At 32.5% G+C, this 20,381-nt stretch overlaps 1 protein-coding gene and 1 pseudogene across 1 annotated transcript; one reads left to right on the plus strand and one right to left on the minus strand.

Annotated features, from left to right (window-relative positions):
- The first annotated feature begins 4,075 nt into the window (after positions 1–4,075).
- LOC143615131 (uncharacterized) lies at positions 4,076–4,702 on the plus strand. The gene has a single exon (XM_077088350.1). The coding sequence runs from the start codon at positions 4,076–4,078 to the stop codon at positions 4,700–4,702; it is 627 nt and encodes a 208-aa protein (XP_076944465.1).
- Positions 4,703–13,310: 8,608 nt separating this feature from the next.
- Positions 13,311–13,889, minus strand: LOC143615122 (VQ motif-containing protein 4 pseudogene; annotated as a pseudogene).
- Between the last annotated feature and the right edge of the window lie 6,492 nt (positions 13,890–20,381).

Raw genomic sequence — 20,381 nt, forward strand, 5'->3', positions numbered from 1 at the left:
TCAAGAAACCCATTGTGGTTCTCTAGAAACCCATTCTGAACCACATGTTTTTAATTAAAGTGGACTTCACCTGGTGCTGAGATACACCTCTGATGATGTTTCGGGGAACAACCACGACTCCTTGAAATAAAATAAAATAAATGTAGACACTTGTTATTTTTTTTGTTAATTCTCATAATTTTTTCCCTCCAAAACTAATATATATGTAATAAATCAATTATTATTCACTTTCCTTCTAAACTATATTTATATAATATCTATATATTTTTATAAATATAAATATTAACATATTAGTTTACTTTATATTTCAAAATACTTGGTGAATTCTAAAAATCAACAACAAATTATGTTTCTTGAATGAAAATTGTTTCGGGTTTGTTGTGAAACATAAATTTGATTTTATGGGTCAGAAGTTGGTAAATAGATTGTTTGGTATAAGTATTTAGGTCAAAATTTGTTATGTGTCAAAAATGAAAATTTTGAGTATTTTTAAAAGTTTGAGAATGGAAACTAGATTTATTGTTATTTTTTGTTACGTGTTCAAAGTGTTGTCTTGAAAATGTTAAAAGTATGAAAGTTAGAATTTTATATATGATTCGGGTTTCAAAATTATTTTTAAGGGCGTTTTTTGAAATAATCAAAAGGTTCTGGATTTGACAAATTGACTATTTTTCCTTCAACTATTAAAATTTAAGAAAAGATTATCTATAAATGCTTTTAACTTTTATCAAATTTGAAATATTTATGTCAACATTAATTTTTTCTTCAATGGTGATTAGAACGTTGTATGAGAAACATGTCATGCAAAACTATGCTAAAATGAAACAAAATATTCACAACATTTAATGGGTTAGCATGTTATTTTTATATTGTCATTTTGACAAAGTCGAGAAGCACTTTGAAACTTATTAAAATCTTTTTCATGGTGTAGCTCAAAAAAACATAGTTCCTGAAGAACATTTATCGTTACAATTTAATATTCTACTTTCCTTTGATTGGTGGTAAATTAAGAAATATATCAATAAAGGTAACGCTCATTTTATATTTAGACTGAGTGGTTAGAACTACTATCATATGAGAGGTCTTATTTCCAAAATTGGTTCATAACCAAAATTGTTTCAATTATATATATATGACACCGAGAATGAATTTTCAATAGAAAGATGATTCTCGGGTACATTTTTGCACGGGTATTTTTTTATTAAGTTCATTTAAAAAATCATTTTGTAATATAAATAAAATCAATTTATGTACACATAGCATAGATACAAGCATAGATGTAATACATTTTTTTTCATATACGCTATGTAATTATTTGTGTTACTTGTAATTTTATAATTTGAATTATCACGTGTATAACATGGGCTCTAAAACTAGTAATATAATAATTTACAAGTTTGGTGCCACAAAGCCCCTATTGGGCCACTTTGCAGCACTCTATTAGTAGTCCTTTTTTTTTGCTTTGTTTTTTTTTCTTTGTTTTAGTTCAGCCCCGTAATGAACATTTATGAACGCAACGAAAACCTATCGAATGTGAATTTTGTTTTTGTTCTTTTTTTATTATTATTTTGTTTTAGTTATGGTATTGTGCCGAACGCGACGAAAACCGACCGAATTCGCGTAGCGTTTTGTTTTAGTTCCAGTAACGTAACGAAAACCGACCGAATATTGCTTTTTATTTTTTTTAGTTATGGTACTGTAACGAACATGAAATAAGCCGACTGAATTTGCGTAGACTCGACCGCTTCAACGCTCGGGTTTTACCAATGATCGAGTTTTACCAACCGATGCAATGCCATTGGTCCACCCCAATTTTTTTATAATTTTTTTGGTTTTATTTTATGTCTTTGTTCCGACACAATAACGTGTGACATCTGCCCAAAATCCGACCCGACCCAGGTACCCGTTTTCGAATCCGATTCTTTTTATGATTTAAAATTTGACTATTAATCTTTGTAAACTTAACATTAAATTTATCAAATATATATATATTACTAATAATAATAATAATAGTATTAATTTCTTGTCGCCGTCCCGCCTCTTTCTCTTTCTTGTCGCCGTCCTGCCCCTCTGCTTAACCCTTACGCCTTGACCCCTTTTTCTCTTAACTCTTTGCTTGTCCTTTGGTTCTTCCCGCCTAAGGATGTCTGCGCAGCTCCACGCGCCAGACTCCTTACAAGGAAGCCTGCGCGAAGACCAACTGTTCCTGCGATACGCGAGGCGAACTGTTCCCGCAGCGCGCTAAGATTATAGTTCTTCCCGCGGCGCGCTAAGAATTATAGTTCTTCCCGCGGCGCGCTAAGAATTGTAGTTCTTCCCGCGACGCGCTAAGAATTGTAGTTCTTCCCGCGACGCGCTAAGGATTGTAGTTCTTCCCGCGGCGCGCTAAGGATTTGTAGTTCTTCCCGCGACGCGCTAAGGATTGTTCTGTCTGCCTTTGCCCTCGCGCGCGCTCGAGCCTTCTCGCGCTAGACCTTAAGTCTTTTCTTCAGTTTAGGTCAGCCTGTATGCTTTTGAAATATCTTATCTTTGGTATGAGCACTGTAGGTCAGTTCCGACATCTGTCCGAAAAGCCACTTTCGGCGCAGCATGCGCACCAATCCTATTGGTTGACAGAAAAAGTGACTGACATAATCTTTTGAAATCTTCTTTTGCATGTCTTGAACAGTGCTTTATCTTACACCTCCCATGCTTTGACCTGTAACCTGTCAGCCTTTCCCCATCCCCTGCAGCTGCCGGCATATCTTTTTAATATCTTTTGCTTTTGGTTTCTTGTGCTTTTTAATATCTTTTGCTTGATTTGATAAGATCTTTCCCCCTTTTTAAGGGACTGTGTTCCCTTGGGTTCTCCCTATAAATTAAGCTAATTTCTTAACACTACACACACTACACTTAAACACTCCCCAAAATCTTTCTCCCTTACTCTCAGCCGAAGATCTTCAGCGACGCCTCCAACTCCACTCTCTTGCCTCCGTCTTCTCTTCTGTTCTGCCCAGATCTCGGTAATCATAAATATATATATTTAGTTTTAATTTGTTTAACTAACAAAAATCGATACTTACTGCATATATTCAAGACATAAAAACCAATCGTTAAACCAATAACCTCTTATTTATAGGTTAACTTGTGCTTGTTTAAAAGTTGGTTCTTGCATTATCCTTCAACACACCTTTTTCAGGTGAGTAATCTCGTACTTAATCCCCTTTTATTTTTAACGTTTTGGGATGTTCATGTGTTCTTACAACTTGAGTCTTAAACTTGTTTATGAAATTTATGTGCGCAAAACCCCATGTGTTATGGACGTTTACTTGGCTGTTTATTTGTATGTGTGAATCATTAACCGCTTTGTTCGGCCTATTCCGAAGTTTTCATGGATCCATTAGATGAACACGGGAGACCTATCGTTTACGGTTTTCTTGTTTTGTTTACACATGCACGTATGATTATTCGTTTTTGTGCTCGATTGGGAGCACGGATTGAACTATGAGCTATGATCTATTTAGGCTTGATCACAATCTGATTACACCCTATGTTAAACCCCAGTTAAGCACATGTTGCGCGCAGTGTTTGTTATTATCTATTTATATCTATTAAACTTGATTTCTCACCGACACGCAAGTGTTGACGTTTTATTTTAACACATGTTCAGGTTTGCTGTAGCTGCTTTTGGGAATCTCAAGGACACGTAGGATGTTTTCCTTTTCTTTGGACCTAGATTAAAATGTAACAAGACAATTTATGTTATTTGAATATTTTGAGTTATGATATGATTTATGTTACTTTACGATTTGTGTTCTGCGCGTGCGCAATGAAAATGTATTTATTAAATATTGACACCCAAATAGTGTCACGAGTAATGAAACAATACGTGGCGCCCCGATGTATAATCCGCCATCGGTCGGGGTGTTACATAACGCACTTAACCGAAACTGACCGAATTCGCGTCGACTTACCGTATCCTTGGGTTTTACCGCCACCCAAGTTTTACCGACCTGCCCAACGCAACACGTGGGAAAACACTAGTTGAATATATTTTAAATCTTTAGAGGAGGTGGATGAATTCCGACAATTGCTTATGGTATGTCAAACTGTGGTGTTAGGATTGGGAGAAGACAAACTTTGTTGGGATCTAGATGAGTCGGGGTCATTTAATGTTAAGAGTGTTAAATGGCACGTTGTAAATGAGCGAGGTGTTATGCCCGAGTTTGTGTTTAAATGGAATAGTTGGGTACCCAAAAAGGTGAATTTGGTGGTTTGGAGAGCGGGGTTAGATCGTCTACCGACTTGGGTTGCGTTAGCGGCCCAAAACATTAATGTCCCCTTGCTTGATTGTGCTTTTTGTGGAGATCACAATGAATCGGTGGAGCATATTTTCGTGTCGTGTGGTCTTGCCCAAGCGGTTTGGCATGCCATCTCCTATTGGTGTCAGGTCCCCGCAATATATGCATTTCGAGTCAGGGATCTTCTTGAGCTCCACAAATTCTCCTCCATTCCAAAGAAGAAGGCTAAAGTTTTTTATGCTATAATGTTGGTTGCGCTTTGGAGGTTGTGGAAGGCCCGAAATGAGGTAGTCCATGATGGGGCGGTCATTCACGCGGCGAGATTGGTGGAGGAAATTAAGGTGATCAGTTTCCTTTATGTACGTAATAGAGCGAAAATCACTTTTGTTACTTGGGAGGATTGGAAGGATTTTAGTTTCTAAGATGGATAATTGTATATGGGCAAAAAAGATAGTTAAATCTTGTTTCTAATATATGTAATGGTTTGACTAGCTTCTGGCTAGTATTTCTTAAGGATAATTTGTTGGTCTTTAAAAGAAAGAATATGTTTTAACTCGCAAATTTATATGTTTCCTTAAAGTAGGGCTGAGCACGGTTCGGTTCGGTTTTTAGGTGAAACCGAAACCGAAAAGTCGGTTTTTCAAATACACAAACCGTTCGGTTTTCGGTTTTTCGATTTTTGGATTTTTTTCGGTTTCGGTTCGGTTATAATCGGTTTTTTTTTTGTGTGTGTAGGCATTGCAAAAAAATTCCAAAATAATGAAAATGCATATTAGATTCAAAACACAAAAATAGGCATTTGTTACGTGGAACCAAACGAATACAAACTTGCAAGAGTACTAAAGTTTAAAATTCAATAAAGTTCTTAATAAAAAAACACTAAAACTTCAGTTCCAATGTTCATTCTTCATCTTATTCATATTCAAAGTTTACTCCCGATCTTCTCCATCTTCATAATCTTCATCACCATCAATGGTAGATCCTTTTAGTGTTTTGTTTCCGGTCATAACAGTTAAAAAAAACACATATAATTGTATTAATATTTAAGTAAAAACACATATCGGTTCGGTTCGGTTTTTTAAAAATGAAAAACCGAACCGAAACCGAAAATTCGGATTTTCAAAAAAAACAAAAAATTAACCGTCGGTTAATGCTTCGATTCGTTTTTTTCGGTTCGATTTATTCGGTTAATTCGGTTTTGGTTCGGTTAATTCGGTATCCTGCTCACCCGTACTTTAAAGCCATATTTTCTAGTGTATATGTATCCTAAACTCCTAAAGCACAACTTCTTAGTGCATAGTTATAATATATTTTTATATATTTTTTTGGGACAAAAATTATTCTTACAAATTTAGGTAGGGGTGTTCGCGGTTTTTATATCAAACCGTTAGTAACGGTTTTATTTTTACAAACCAAAACCAAACCGTAGAATTCTTAAAACGAACCAAACCAAACCAAACCATTAGTAACGGTTTGGTTTCACGGTTTAGGCTTGTTGGGCTTTTATGCAACATATATATAAGTAATGCCATAAAAAAATCAGAATTTAACAAGTTGTTAAACGCAGGCTTTCAAAGTCCAAACAAGCTGTTAAATATTAACCATGCTATGCAGAAACAATTGAAACTGAAAATCATCCAAATTTTTAGAAAACAAACTGAAGTGCCAGGCTTATAACAAATTATAGGTTATAATTAAAAAAAAATGCATAAAGTTGGATTAAAATGTTTTACAACTGGGTTAGGCCATTATTTTATTCACTGTGTGTGTATTTCATATATAGTTTATACAATTCTTAATTTAATTAATTAGGTCCAATTAATATATATGTATAAATAGAATAACAAATAATTCTAAAAGTTAAATATAATAAAATTATATTTAACACATGTTTAAATTACATAATATAGACCTAGGGTATAGAAGTCGTAACACATGCGGTTTACATTCGGGCTTTCTTACAAACTTGAGACGCCATATGTGGCAAAGATAGTTAGTAATGGGCTTGGCTATGTTGCTGTATCCAATTATTTGGATTAAGTGATCGTTTCACAAAAGTATTGAGAATTTAATTACAAGAAAAGACATATTACAATTGAATTATTGATAATTTCTTTTAAGTTGATCCTTTCAGAGAGCTATTTGTATTTGGGGATTTTTTGAATCGGTACGTCATTATAATAATATTATAGTTTTAATCTTTCTTTTTTGATTGGTTAAATGCGACAGGATTTTGTGGATATACATAAATTTTCAACAATGATATTTGGCAACATGACTGCAAGTTGGTTATCCTTCGTCGTAGAGGTGACAATTTTGTGCATGTTACTACTTATAATATATTGATTAATTTTTCCATCTAATATGTAATTTTAAGTAGCATTGTAATATAAAACGTTGTTTTATTAATAATATATGATAATATTATTATGTATCATATTTTGTTTACATTTTCTTAAATTGGTCAAAATCTAATATGTCTATTTCTTTTAGTAAAAAAGTTTGGGCCACTATAACCATCATCGCTTCCAAATTACACTAACATTAATATTAAACATATAAAATAGCCACATTTATTTGGCATAATATATTTATGATGGTTTAAATAGAAATTAGTTTAAAAAATTTATAATTCCATAAAATGAATTTTTAACACATATTTTTGTGACACGCTAAATTAAATAAAATTTATAGGATTAGTTTTTACAGCAAATTAATTATTCGAAGTAAAACGATCTAATTTATTAATGTTGTTGTACCACGCAAAATTAAATAAATATATAGGATTACTTTTCATAACAAATAAATTATTCAAAGTAAAACGATCTACTTTATAAAAATTTGAATATATTTAAGTGAACGCAACACAATAAGGAGCCGTTTTATATAGTTTTTTTTTGCAGATGGTGTTATGTTCACTAAAATGAATTATTAATTTTGTGATTATTAAAATGCATTTTTATATGTGAGTTAAGGACAAATATAACATTTATTTAAAATAATTTGACACAAATACAAAATTTACAAATTGTTCAAATATATAAGCATATATATATATATATGTATGTATGTATGTACAATTGACATTTTCAGATAAAAAAAAACTTCTTTAAGTTTCAGAAAAGACAGTTTCCTGTTGTAGTTTGGTTTTACAATGATCATCAACAAAAGTCTAGGCCAGTCTATAGCAAGAGTTGACATACTTAAAAGACCCATTTTACAGATGATCAACTTTATCTAGATTTATCAAGAGTGAAGAGTAGGGACGAACAAAAAAATAAATACTTATTTTAGATAAGCAAGAGAAAGATGCAAACAAAGTAAAAAAAATATTGTTTATAAGTAAAAATTTGTAGCTTTTGAAGTTTATGTTTTAAAGTTTAAAATTTTGTTTGTAAACATTCTACTAAGTAATGTCATTTTTTGTAAGTCCATGTTTTTCAATATTATATTTTCGTTTGAATATGACTTACAATTATTATAAATTATATTGTTGTCTCAAAATACATATTAAAACAATGTTGTCGTTTGAAATTGTATATACGCTTACTTGGACGGTTTTTTATATTTCTGCCCGTGTAATTCACGGGTCATTAACCTAGTATGTAATAAAGAAAAACTAATTTGAAGGAGACATTTACAGCATAACTGTAAAAAAATAAACTTGCAGGACACATTTATTAATAGATGATAGAAAATAAATTTGCCGGACACATTTATTACATACTTGTGATTATAAGATTGCTAATGTTAACAACTAACAATAAATATAATAATTGTTTCATATAACACATAAAGTATTTAGAGTATTTTGAAAAGCTTGTATTATTATAATTTTGGGAAAAAAGAAACATTCATAAGCATCCTTATAAAATATAATAGAAACATATTGACATGAAAAATATATACCAAATGATCAGGATAAAAATACTAATCCTAATTAATCCATTATGTAATCTTTAATTCGACTGACTAACTAAAAACCATAGTGTATTTAAATTAAAGTCAAACAATCTTAATACAAAATTTATAACAATATATCCTGATGTATATACAAATGTTACACTTATATCATAAAAAAAATGCATCATAATAACATAAGTCTGGAATTATTATTATCTTATAAATGTATACACGAAATCTTGAATTAAACTATATAATTATTAATAGTAAATTTAAGATTCTGATGTAATATTGGTTACTCATGTTTGTGGATTGAAAAATAGAACAATACTATAGAGTACATAACATGTAATAAACAGTTTGTGTAGAGAATTGTATGTTTATTCAACATGTTAATACTGAGGATATCATAAACAATTTAAATATATGTACGTTACAAAAGTCGAAGGGATTAGCAAAAGAACGTACATTAGAGTACCGGTAAGCAGAATATCAATAATCTTGACAACTGATAAAACTTAAAACACTATTGAAACAGTGGAGAAATGATCTACGTCAACCAAAATATTTTGTGTCTCCATTTTGCTGTTTGTGAAATAATAAGATTGTATACAAATAAATAAATTGATATAAATGTAAATGCATGCATATTAACAACAAAACATATGAATGGAACAATGAGTGATAAAAATGAAACTTACAGTGATCGTAAAGTTGCTTTCTAGATCTATCGATGTTGGTGTGAAAATTCTCTGTCATACATTTTACATATGGATGTAAGAGTATGTATATTTTGGTTAATTGATAAAACATGGAATGCTGTTTCAAATTGATTCATTTTAATTCAAAAATTGAAACTGAAAATATATGAATTATGAAACCTATATGTGAGAGGATTGCTATGAGTAAAATAAAATCGGAAATAGTAATTTAAATAAATATGAACTGTAAAACTATGTTAATGCAAATGTGTTTATACATCTTAAATATGTAAACCGAGATTCTAGTAAGATTTAAAAGTAACAATAATAATAACTAGGAAAAAACCCGTGTAATACACGAGTGGTTAAAAAAATAAAACAAAATGTAAAATGTATAACAATTAAGAAAAAGAGAAAGCTAACATCAATTCATCCTAGTTAAGGAAGCCACAAACATTTTAAAAGCAAGGTAGTGAGTTCGATTTCCATCAACAACATAATTTTTCATTTTATTCTTCATAAAGGGGAAATTGTAAAAATGGAAACTTGTAAACTTGACAGTCTATGTTGAGGGTCTAATTGAATGACACGTGGAAACATTTTGTTGCTTGAATAATATAGGTAGATTATGTGGTCTTTTCATTAATTATAATTAATTGTTAACAAATTTAGCCTACAGTGTGCAACAAGTTCAACTATATTTAAAGTTATGAATTCAAATTTAAAATGACATTTTAAAGTTTTAAAATCCATAATACATAAAATGATTTTTTTCCCAAAATTTCATTAAAAAAATTAATATTCTGTTAAAATGCATATATCGTAATTGTGATATCTTAAATACGAGATACTAAAAAGTAAGAACTCAAAATAGAAGTAACTACTAATTTAAATAAAAATGCATTGTCAAATCAAGGTTTTAGTAACATTTAAAAAAACTTATGTGATTATTTTCTTAATTATAATTAGTTGTTACCAAATTTAACGTATGCTTTCTTATAATAAAGTCAAAATGAATGTTAAGTTTTGAATTCAAAACTGATTTTTAAATGGTGTTTGACCAACATTTCATAAAAATTGTTCATGAAAATAAACAAATGAATTCAAAACTGATTTCTGTAATAATAATAAAAAAATAGTTCATTTTTAAATCGTTTTTTAAAATGCTGTTGGAAATACACACATACGTGGCGACACAAACATTTGATCAAACAGTTGACGGGAATAAAAATAAACTGAATTTAAAAGGATTGACTAATCTGCATTTATAAATTGCTAAAAAAAGTGTTGAATAAAAAATTGATACTTTTTATTAGATGACCCGAACTCGTTTTGCTTATAAAAAAATGAATGTACTAATTCTATGCTACTTCCACTATGTTATACCAATTGTGATTCAACACCTTATTTTTTAGCAATTTATCAAACCTAAAATTTGCATCATACAATTTCCCCAATTTCAATAAAAATTACACAATACAATGCTTTGAGATCATCCAGAAAGAACAATGTAGTAACAGAAAATAAAATATTTAAATGATCACATACAATCTCAGTGCATGGAATTTATTAACAAAATAGATGTTTTTTTGATATGTTGATTTATTCATTCAAATTTGGTAATCAATGCATATTTAAATTATTTATGTTTTATACATATATATGAATCTATTTGCATGCATAAAATATTTGCAGCAATGAACAGATCTAACAAATCAATCTTGGCACGAAACTCCTGCTTGATCATGGCAACACAATGAACATCAATTTTGGACATTATTATTGCATAGTTATAAGCAATTCAAACTGATTTCATGAGTCCTTATTGTTAAAAAATATTGACTTCTTTTATAAAAAAATAAGGTATATATTGAGCATAATAACATTTTAGGTATTAAATTGTTACAAATGGTCATTAGCGTGTACATAATATTTTCAAATATATTGAAAATGTGGTAACTCATGAGTAAAACTATTTTCACCCATGATCCATGGATAAAACTATAAGAAGAAGAAGAGAGATTAGAAGATTTATGCCAGAATTGAATATGCTTATGACAACTAAACATTATTATGTTTGTTTATTAGTACGGTAAGACCTTCTGCATCAGGGCCATCCATAGCTTATGTGGAGGAGATTTGTGAGAAGGATGGAAAATGCAAGTGTTGGGGAGGTTGAGGCGGAGGTCATCCATCCTTGAAGATCCTTTATCATGGATGGTGAAGGTTGGTGGTTTGTGGGTCCTCATATAGGTGATGTGAAAATTATGAGGTTGTTTGTCGGAAGAATGAATATGTTATTGTTGTAGGTAAAGTGTTTGTGGAAAAATTGAAAGGAAAGTTGATGTGGTACGTTGACTAGGCTGTTTGTGAAGAAAATTACTCTGAACTGATGCGAACAGTGTAAGATAAGATAATAAGATTAGTAAGTAGTAACCTTTTGTTATTAAAATAAGTTAAAATATATTTAAATAAAAACCGGCTTGATGTGTGGCAAAGCATTTACTTTTTACATATATAGTCTTTGTAACGTGAATCCGATGCAACTCTCCACTCTCTTTTCTTTATTTGCTTTTCAAATCTTTTTGCCCATTTTCTTTTATTAATCTCCTGTTTAAGAATATTAATAATCATGTAGTTATGTTCTCCAAGTTAAGCATTAATATTCTTGTTTTATAGTCCAATTTGGATATATTTATTTTATTAACTAGTAATACGATATCTTGTTTTCTTGTAACTTACACATTCTACCAACACATGGAGCCATATGAAACAACAAAAGAATCGGTCGTGGACTAGGTCCAAAGATTAGGTTTTTGGTTAAGATTGGTGTAATGATCCAACGATGGGGTTTGGTTGAGATTGTTTGAATATTCTATGTTGGTTTACAATGCTCGACTTATTCAACTATTGTGTTCTTGAAAAGGTCTTTTTATTTTGCACGTTCAAGACATCAAGTGATCAATTTGATTGAAGTCTAGAGCATAAATTTGCTAAAAATTTAATAAAAACCATGGCTTAAAACATTCTTTTACTTAGAATTGGAATATAAGTTTTTAAGTCAACTTAAAGCCCCTCGGAAGGGAGACACATGTTGTAAAGTCAACCTGTGCTTCTTATTAAAAAAAAATCATAATTGATTTGAGAAACTAAATGAAAATTCATATATTATTTTTTAATTAGTGGCTTTTTTTTTTAACAAACAGGGTATTAGATCTAAAACATTTTATTTGATATGACTTTAAGTTTGTGTTAATAAAGAGATCAAGATAAAAGAGACATTACCAATTTACCCTATGAACACATTAATCCACTTTACCAAACTTCTCGCGGTTTTTCAACTAAGATCCTTTTAGCAATACATTTTTTAAACTCATAGAGATCATCATTTACAAACTTCTTTCTAATTTTAAGAATCAATAATCTTCTTCTCTAGAAAAGGTAAATTATCATCTTACATTGTTGTCGCTTGTCAATCACATGAAACATGTTTGTATTGGTCTAAGACCAATACAAATCTAGTAAACAAGCTAAGACAGTCTTAGCTTGTTTACTAATCTGGAGTTCTTAACATAGCACATTTAATCAATCAAACCGCACATCAACGACCCTTCTATGTGATTCATGCGCTTCTTTAACATGCGACCTACTTGAATCCAAGTTCAACCATAAATCAGTCGTCTTCCCTTCATCCATCAAGAGGTTTCTTATTTAATATTTCAAACATTTATTGCGCCAACTAATCTATTAATATTCAAACGGTCTATTCATAGTTGGACCATGAATCAGTCATCCTCCCTTCATACATGAAGCCCTCTTTTTCGATACGTCAAGCATTAATTGTATATGTTTAAAACACAATACGAACACATGAACATAAACACACTACACACAAACAATTAGGTCTTGTAACCGTTTTTGTACATTAAATGGTGGTTATTGTTAGGTGAAGAATAGACATCAATGGAAGCAAGCTTTATAGTTGCAACTTCTTTTCTGAACAAATAAATTACCTAAATTTTTCATGCCATTAAACTCTCTCAACCAATACTCACAAACTTATTAAAATCTCATCTAAATTTCCAACCAATCCTAGGTTATAAGTTTATAAACTAATAAAATCACAACACAATTAAAATTTGCATTAAAAATAATAATAAAGTAAATTAAAAGCAAAGATATCAAAAAAAAAAAAAAAAAAGTCACCAATTAGGTCCATTTATATTTTCAACATGTAGTTAAGACTTAAGAAAATAACAATTATTATTTTATTTAATTTTATATAGAGACCCAAATTGTACAATTTAAGAAAAAAGATCTCTTTATCTTAACCTTAATTAATCATAAATTCATAATTACTAAACATTTTTACTGGTGACACATGACTTCTCTCATGTCAGCCATCGGGTACGTCAGTATAGTCCAATACTGACGTGCACATATTTTTAAACCGACGACTCTGACACCCGGGGCGACGTGACCGGAAAAAGCGGCAAAAGCCGCGGCTCGGCCGTCGCCGCCCATGGCGACGGATGCAAATAAAACCCTTTTTCCGCGATCACCCGCTCCTCCTCCGAATTACAAACCGACGACGAAGATGGCTTATTAATAAACGGACTTTCCACCAACGGTGTCACCGGACTTAACACCAACGCCGGAAAATCAAGAATGCTGGGAGACAACAATTCCCGGACACGTGGCGAAGACTCTTGTCCGTGTCCGGATTTTCCCACGGACGGGTTGATCATCAGTCCGTTTTTCAAACTGTTCCTACGTTCGTAGAGTTTGAACCCTTGTTTCTTCTGTTGACCGGTTTTGACCGGTGGGATGGATCCTTTGGATGACCCGGTAAGCATCTGGACCTACTTGTTTTGAATGAAGTGGTGTCCGCTTGGACGAACGTGGTCGGGTATGGGTTCGGGTCGGATCTTGAAATGGGCTTTGGAGTTAAAGGTGGTGTGGTGGATGGAGAGTTGGCCGGAGATGGGTCGGGTTGAGATTCCATTGATGGGTTAAAGGACAGACAGACAAGAGAATTTGAAGAGGTTGAGGTTTGTATTGTATGTATGTTATGTTTGTTATGTTCACTTGAGTTTGAGAATCTAATGTTGTGTTGTGTTGTGTTGTGTTGTGTTGTGTTTGTGTGTGTCAACTTAGGGTTGAGTTTGTAGTTTAACCATTTGAGTTTAGTGGTTTGTGAGATGTGGTCCTTTATGTATTTATAGTGTTTTGTTTACACCCTTCTTTTTGTTAGAACGGAACGAGTTGTATCTCACCGCATTATCGTGCATTCGGACCAATGTTCATGGGCGTTGGCCTTAGGTGAGGGTTTTCCCGGATCGAAAGGCGGAGGGTATCCCGTTGTGATGAATATAACCAGTAGCCCATTAAAAGTTTTGTTGGTTGTTTAAAAAAAGGTTTGTTATATTTTTATTCTCTATTTTAATCTCGATCTCTAGATTTTATAGATTTTAGAATAGTGCTTCTCTGTGTAATTTAAACATTGTATATTAAGTATTTGTTTTGTACTTCAAGCATGTAAGAAAAATATAGAAATAATAATAAAAGAATATAGAGATAGAGAATCAGACGTGAGAGGTCAAATAAGTTTTACATGTCTACTATTTTAATAGAATAAATAAAATTATTATCTATGAGTATAAAGCAAAGTTCAAAAAATAACGCATTGGTATTACAATGGTGTGTCTAAATCAACTATAATCGTACGTCGACACTAGAGCACGTGTCTAGGTTGTTAGGTCTGGCATATGAATGAGCCGAGTGATTGTAAAGATGCGTCCAATCACTATGAAAACCCTAGGTAATTTGTTTGCATATACCCTTACCTATGAAATATGAAGGGCAATGAAACAAGTATTGTAATATTGTATTGATGTGTGTGTTGATATAGTATACCAAATTGATTTTTTTTAAAGGATGGCAAAGTGATGTGGCAACTTACCAAAGGTGATGGATTGTGAAACAAAAGACTTTTTGATGCTATTGTTTTGTGGGGTTAAGAAGAGAAACAAAGAAACAACTATAGGGGACAATGAGATAAAGTATTTGACTTGAACTATTTTTCTGACTTTTATGAAGATAATGTGTGTGTATGCCATATTTGAAATCAAGCTTTTGATTATATGTTTAACAGAAAAAGAAAAAGGTAAATCCCATTAAGTAACATTTCTTATTTATTTTTATGAAAATATTTATATACTTTTTTTAATATATTTTTTCTGAAATTCTTAATCTTTTGATCCATACTATAAATTCTGATTTACATAACATTGTCTAAATATGTAAACATCTACACAACCCTATAGAGATTTGACTATTTTACCGGGATGGTTACAACATGAGTCAAATTTTGACTTTTGGTGGAAATCCCAAGTTGGGCCTTAGTGGATTGACGTAACGGCCCAACATCATATGAATTAGGTTATAGGTGCACAAATCGGGTTTTCCAAATACCTGAGTTCGGGTATGGAATCGGGTTTGGGTATGACCGAGTATTGGAAAATCATGTATTGGCAATACCTGGGTCGGGTTCGGGTATTGTCTCTAAAAACCATACCTTATGCATCGGGTTCGGGTCGGGTATAGAACCCGGTATTCTAAATCGGGTATTTGAATACCCTATTTTGGGTATTGAAAAAACCCTATTTTTGGGTTTTTTTTGGGCTATTTTCCAGGTTTTTTTCAGGTATAGATTAGATTTTTAAATGGTTACAATTTTTAGGGGTATTTCGAGTATTTTTTCGGTAATTTTGGGTATAATTCGGGAATTTGAAAAACCTGGTCCCGGGTATGGAACCGGTTTCGGTTTTCGGGTATTACCGGGTATAAATCGGGCCGGTTCCGAATGTAGGTTTTGTACATGAAATGCATAAACTATTCGTACCCTATGGGTAGGGTCGGGTACGGGTTCGGATATTAAAACCCGGGTGTAAAAAAACCGGTTTAGGATATTTTTTTTGTGGTTCAATTCCGGTTCGAGTTTTTGTGCACCTCTCGGTTTCATTACATTTTATCCTTCCTCTTTAGGCCCAATGTCCGAAAACTACATAAGTTTTTTTTTTTCCTGAAAAAAAACAACAATATACCTGAAGAAACACTAACCGGACCCCGGACAGATTACGGGTAACCTGGGGGTTAGATAGATGTTTCCCACGAGGGGTTAGACCCAGAAAAGATGGTTCTTCTGATAACCTGCAAAACAGACACCGTGAGCTTGTCACTGAGAAGGGGGGGGGTTCCTCCTTGTGACCACCCTCCGGCGTGAGAATCAGACTAGATTGCTCTTTAAATATAAATGTATATTAAGAGATTGCTAGAGCAGATATCAGGTATAATATGATGATAATGTGATAAGATATGATAAGATGAGATGGTCATACCATTTATGGTATTTATAGCCGAAGGTAGGTTTCCAAGGAGGTGTGGCCTGCTGAATAGTATTCCTGTTCTAAGTAACGCATGATTTTCTTTTTCTTGTGTGTTAAGTTATCGATTTAATGAGACAACTAACTATATGAATTATAGAGGCCAGGTTAATATGGTATTTCAGTCTTGAAAGAATCAATCATTCTAGGATGATAACAAAAAACATGTGAGCATCCTTGATCACAAACATACAAGTCTCTAGGGTCATTGGACTGTTCTTTGTGCCCCCATCCATACCTCATCCAATAGTCTCCCTACACAAAGTATGTGCCCACAAACAAAAGCTAAAAATTAAAGTGTCATTTTCTTGGGTTAAAAGTTAAAACCCTTGAATTGTCACTTTTATATATCACAAGCATAGGTTGCCAACATTGATTGTCACGAGCAATGTTTAACTTAGTATATGTTAGTTATAGCATCTCTAATGTGGGGCTTAGGGACCATGTCAATCCTTTTTTCTCAACGATTGCGCCACCGCTCTACTCATTCGGATTTCTCTCATTCTTCACGGACATCAATGAACACCTCTCTCTCTCTCATCGGCCTCGATGAACCGTCACGTTCTCTATGCAGCATGTGGATCGGAGGCCCACTACGTTCTCTTCCCTCTCTCCTCCACATAAATGTTACATACTGTCAAAGGCGGAAAAAAAATATCCCGGAGAGATATTCTTAGGCTAGTGTGTATGGTTCATTTGAATCATTCCCGCTCATTCGTCACATTTGCGCCACGTCAGCTTTGCCTCCCTCATTCTTCCTCACATTTCAACTGGGTGTATGGATCATTCCCTTCATTCTCTATCATTCTCCACCATTTCATTATATCATATTATAAACAATTAAAAAAGAAAAAGAACAACAAAAAATAAAAAAATTGATTGGCACTGACGTGCCTGACCACCAACAGTGGCCCACGTCACTAGCGAAATAGGAGGGGGCGATGTTCACTTGCCTCATTTGAATGAGGAGGGTGCTACATCAGATCAGTGGAGAATGTCCACTGATCCATACCCTTTGACCTTAGTAACACGAAGGGATCTAATTCTATCTATGCTATAAGTACATGTTCTCTCTTTGCCTAACAAGTATAATTCTGTTACATTAATAGAGTTATAATAAAAACAAACTTCACAGTCTAAGGTTTAAACCACTTGAGCTAAGGATCATTAACAAAAATAAATATCATTGGTTTGAACCCATTATCTTTGGATTATTAACATTATTTACTTCTTATATTAAATAGTATGAGTTACTAATAATTTAATAATATTAACTAGTGAGAAGGAAGGACATGAGGAAGTAGCTTATTATTTGGCATTCCGTGTTCCCACACATCCTTACCTCATACTCTTGACTTTCATACATCAATTGTGAAATCTCTAAGCAAAAGCTAAGATGCTGTTAAAGCAATTAGAGACAATGGGATCAATTGTTGACAGCAAATCCAGGTTTCATGGATTTATTACTTTTAATTCACTTTATCGAGAAATATGCCACCTTAAATTAAGGGACAAAACATGTTGAAAAGTGAAAACGAATATCATGATTGATTTTTTTTTTATTTTCTTTTTTTAAACATATAGATCAAACAAGTCTAAGCTGATCGAGTCCTAATACAATGCATGCCATTTACCAAAGTTTTTTTTTTTTTTTTTTTTTCCTTTTTTTTAATATAGAATGAACCTTAAATTGTTTTTATCAAAGTCCATGAATAATCGGTTTATTGTTTTTTGTTATTTCTGTAACACCCTGGCTTTAAGCGGAATACGCCTGGGTGTAACGTACAGATCGTTCATGAGCTCGTAACGCTATTAAAGCGACATTAATTATATTTAATTCATTTCATATCATCAAAAATACACACATTGTTCATAAATAAAAGAAAACAATAACACTTCATCGAAAAAGTAAACAAGTCCTTTATTTCAAATATCCTAAGGCAAACTAATGATCTTCGTCCTTAGCACACCATCGGTTCAACCTGTAACACGTCGAAAATAATATATTTTGTCAACAATTAAGTTGGTGAGTTTTCATAAGTTTTTGCGTATACATATATATAGGAAACTTGCGATTCAATAATCGTAATGCAATAAGTATTCAAGCGTAAAGTAAATGAAATTAAATAGTGTCGTCCTCCCGTTCGTTTAGCCAAAGCCGTTGAAGTCGGGGAAATGAGAACCACCTTACGTAAACAACCAGAGTCGCAACGTTAGACGGCGCGGTACATCCCGTCGGACCCTCCCACTATGTGTATGCGTTTGCGTAACTTCCACCATAAAAACAATAAACACATTGCAAGCAAGTTCACGTATAATCATAAACAATATGCATGAATAATATTAACATGTACGATATAAGTGAATCGGTTTGTAAACAATCACATAACTAACGAACGAAAAACTTGTGACGTGCTACCCCCAAAATATTATGAAACGTTAAAATGGGGTTATGAAGAACTCACTTGAAATGCGGAATACGGTAACGAGAAGACGATTAAGGTAAAAGCGAACTAGTTGGTCCCGCGATAATTCCCGACAATTTGTCCTAATTATTTAAGTGTAAATGAAACAATTACTTAACGAACTAAATGAACAAGACACATAGAGATGGGTTTGCAACGGATTTGGGGTCGTTAACGTATTAGTTATATTTTATAGAATTTTGATAAAAGTGAAATCAAATTTTATTAATTTCAATTATTAGAAAAAAAAATGAAAGGTTATATTTATTTATTAAAGAAAAACATTTAAAGTATATATACCAACTTATCTATGAATACTCTTTAGTTGATAGTTTAACGAGATTCCATTTAGAAAGATAAGTAACACTTTTATTATTATTATGGTTATTATTATTATTATTATTGTTATTGTTATTTAATGTAAAAAAGAAAATATAGATATATAAATATAAAAGATTATATATATTTAAATATATGAATTTGAAATTTTATTTTAGAAATTTATTGAGGTTCGGTTTTGATGTGTGGGTGAAAGAATGTGTTTTAAGTAATTTATATCGTGTGTTTTATGTGTTTATATGCCTTGGACACGATTACTTTGAGTGGTTTTACATTTACAAGTGAGTGGAGCTTAAAAGAGCTAAATTGGCGCATATGAGATGGAATAGAAATGAATATTTTCTTTCATGGAATGATAGAGAATTTGAAGACGAAGACGTGGCAAAAAACGGTGCGTAAAACGGAGCTATAACGAAGAAGTTATGGGCAAAACAGTGTGTGGGGTCCGTCACCGTAAGGCAGTGGTTGATGACCGTAGGCTACGGTCCCACCATAGCTTACGGTGGGGAGACCGTAGGCTACGGTCGTCTGGGCGGAAAAACACGATTTTTTGGGTTTTTCTTCCATATTTAAGCCCGGTTCAACCCTAGGACGGCTATGCTTCATTCCCTAACATATTTGGGCGATTTTGGGGCCATTCTTCACCATTCTAACACCTCCCAATCACCATAATCATCCATGGTTTCATCCTTCCAATCCATAATCGAGCTAATCATGATGAAGAGGCAAGGCTAATCCGCTCGTGACGATCTCTGGGTGTAGGGTTAAGTTGTTCATTGGATTTGTGGTACTTTAAACCTTAACTTTTGGATTTGTATGCTTGACAATTTTCTTGGGTAATCAATGATATTTGAAGTTTATCAGTTAATGATTTTGGTCATCAACAATTAGGATTGAGTTCTTAGTGTCATTGGCCTAGTTATCTTTAACCATTGAACTAATGTTTTATCATTACCTAAGATTTACAATCAATTAGATTATTGTTTAGCCGTGTCAATCAATTGGATTAAGTTCTAACGATCAACATGGTAAAACATCTATTCTCTCGGTTTATTGATTCAAACGAAGGTTATAATTCAATAGGTTTAATCGTTTATCCAATTTACTTCAAAACCTGAAACCTGGAGATTGGTTACCCTTTTTATAATTGTTTATAAATCAATTCATTAGTGTTTTTGTTTAACAAATCTTTGAAACTGCTTGACATCGTATGTCCGTTTAGTATAATTAGTTGTTAAGAATTAAACT

Source organism: Bidens hawaiensis, unplaced genomic scaffold (genome assembly GCF_021521415.1).
Source record: "Bidens hawaiensis isolate Kalapana, Puna unplaced genomic scaffold, B.hawaiensis_p1.1 tig00041907_1, whole genome shotgun sequence".
NCBI classification, from domain to species: Eukaryota; Viridiplantae; Streptophyta; class Magnoliopsida; order Asterales; family Asteraceae; genus Bidens; species Bidens hawaiensis.

What these genes read in the sequence shown, in the direction of transcription:
- LOC143615131 (XM_077088350.1), top strand. Translation starts at nt 4,076, where the DNA reads ATGGTATGTCAAACTGTGGTGTTAGGATTGGGAGAAGACAAACTTTGT.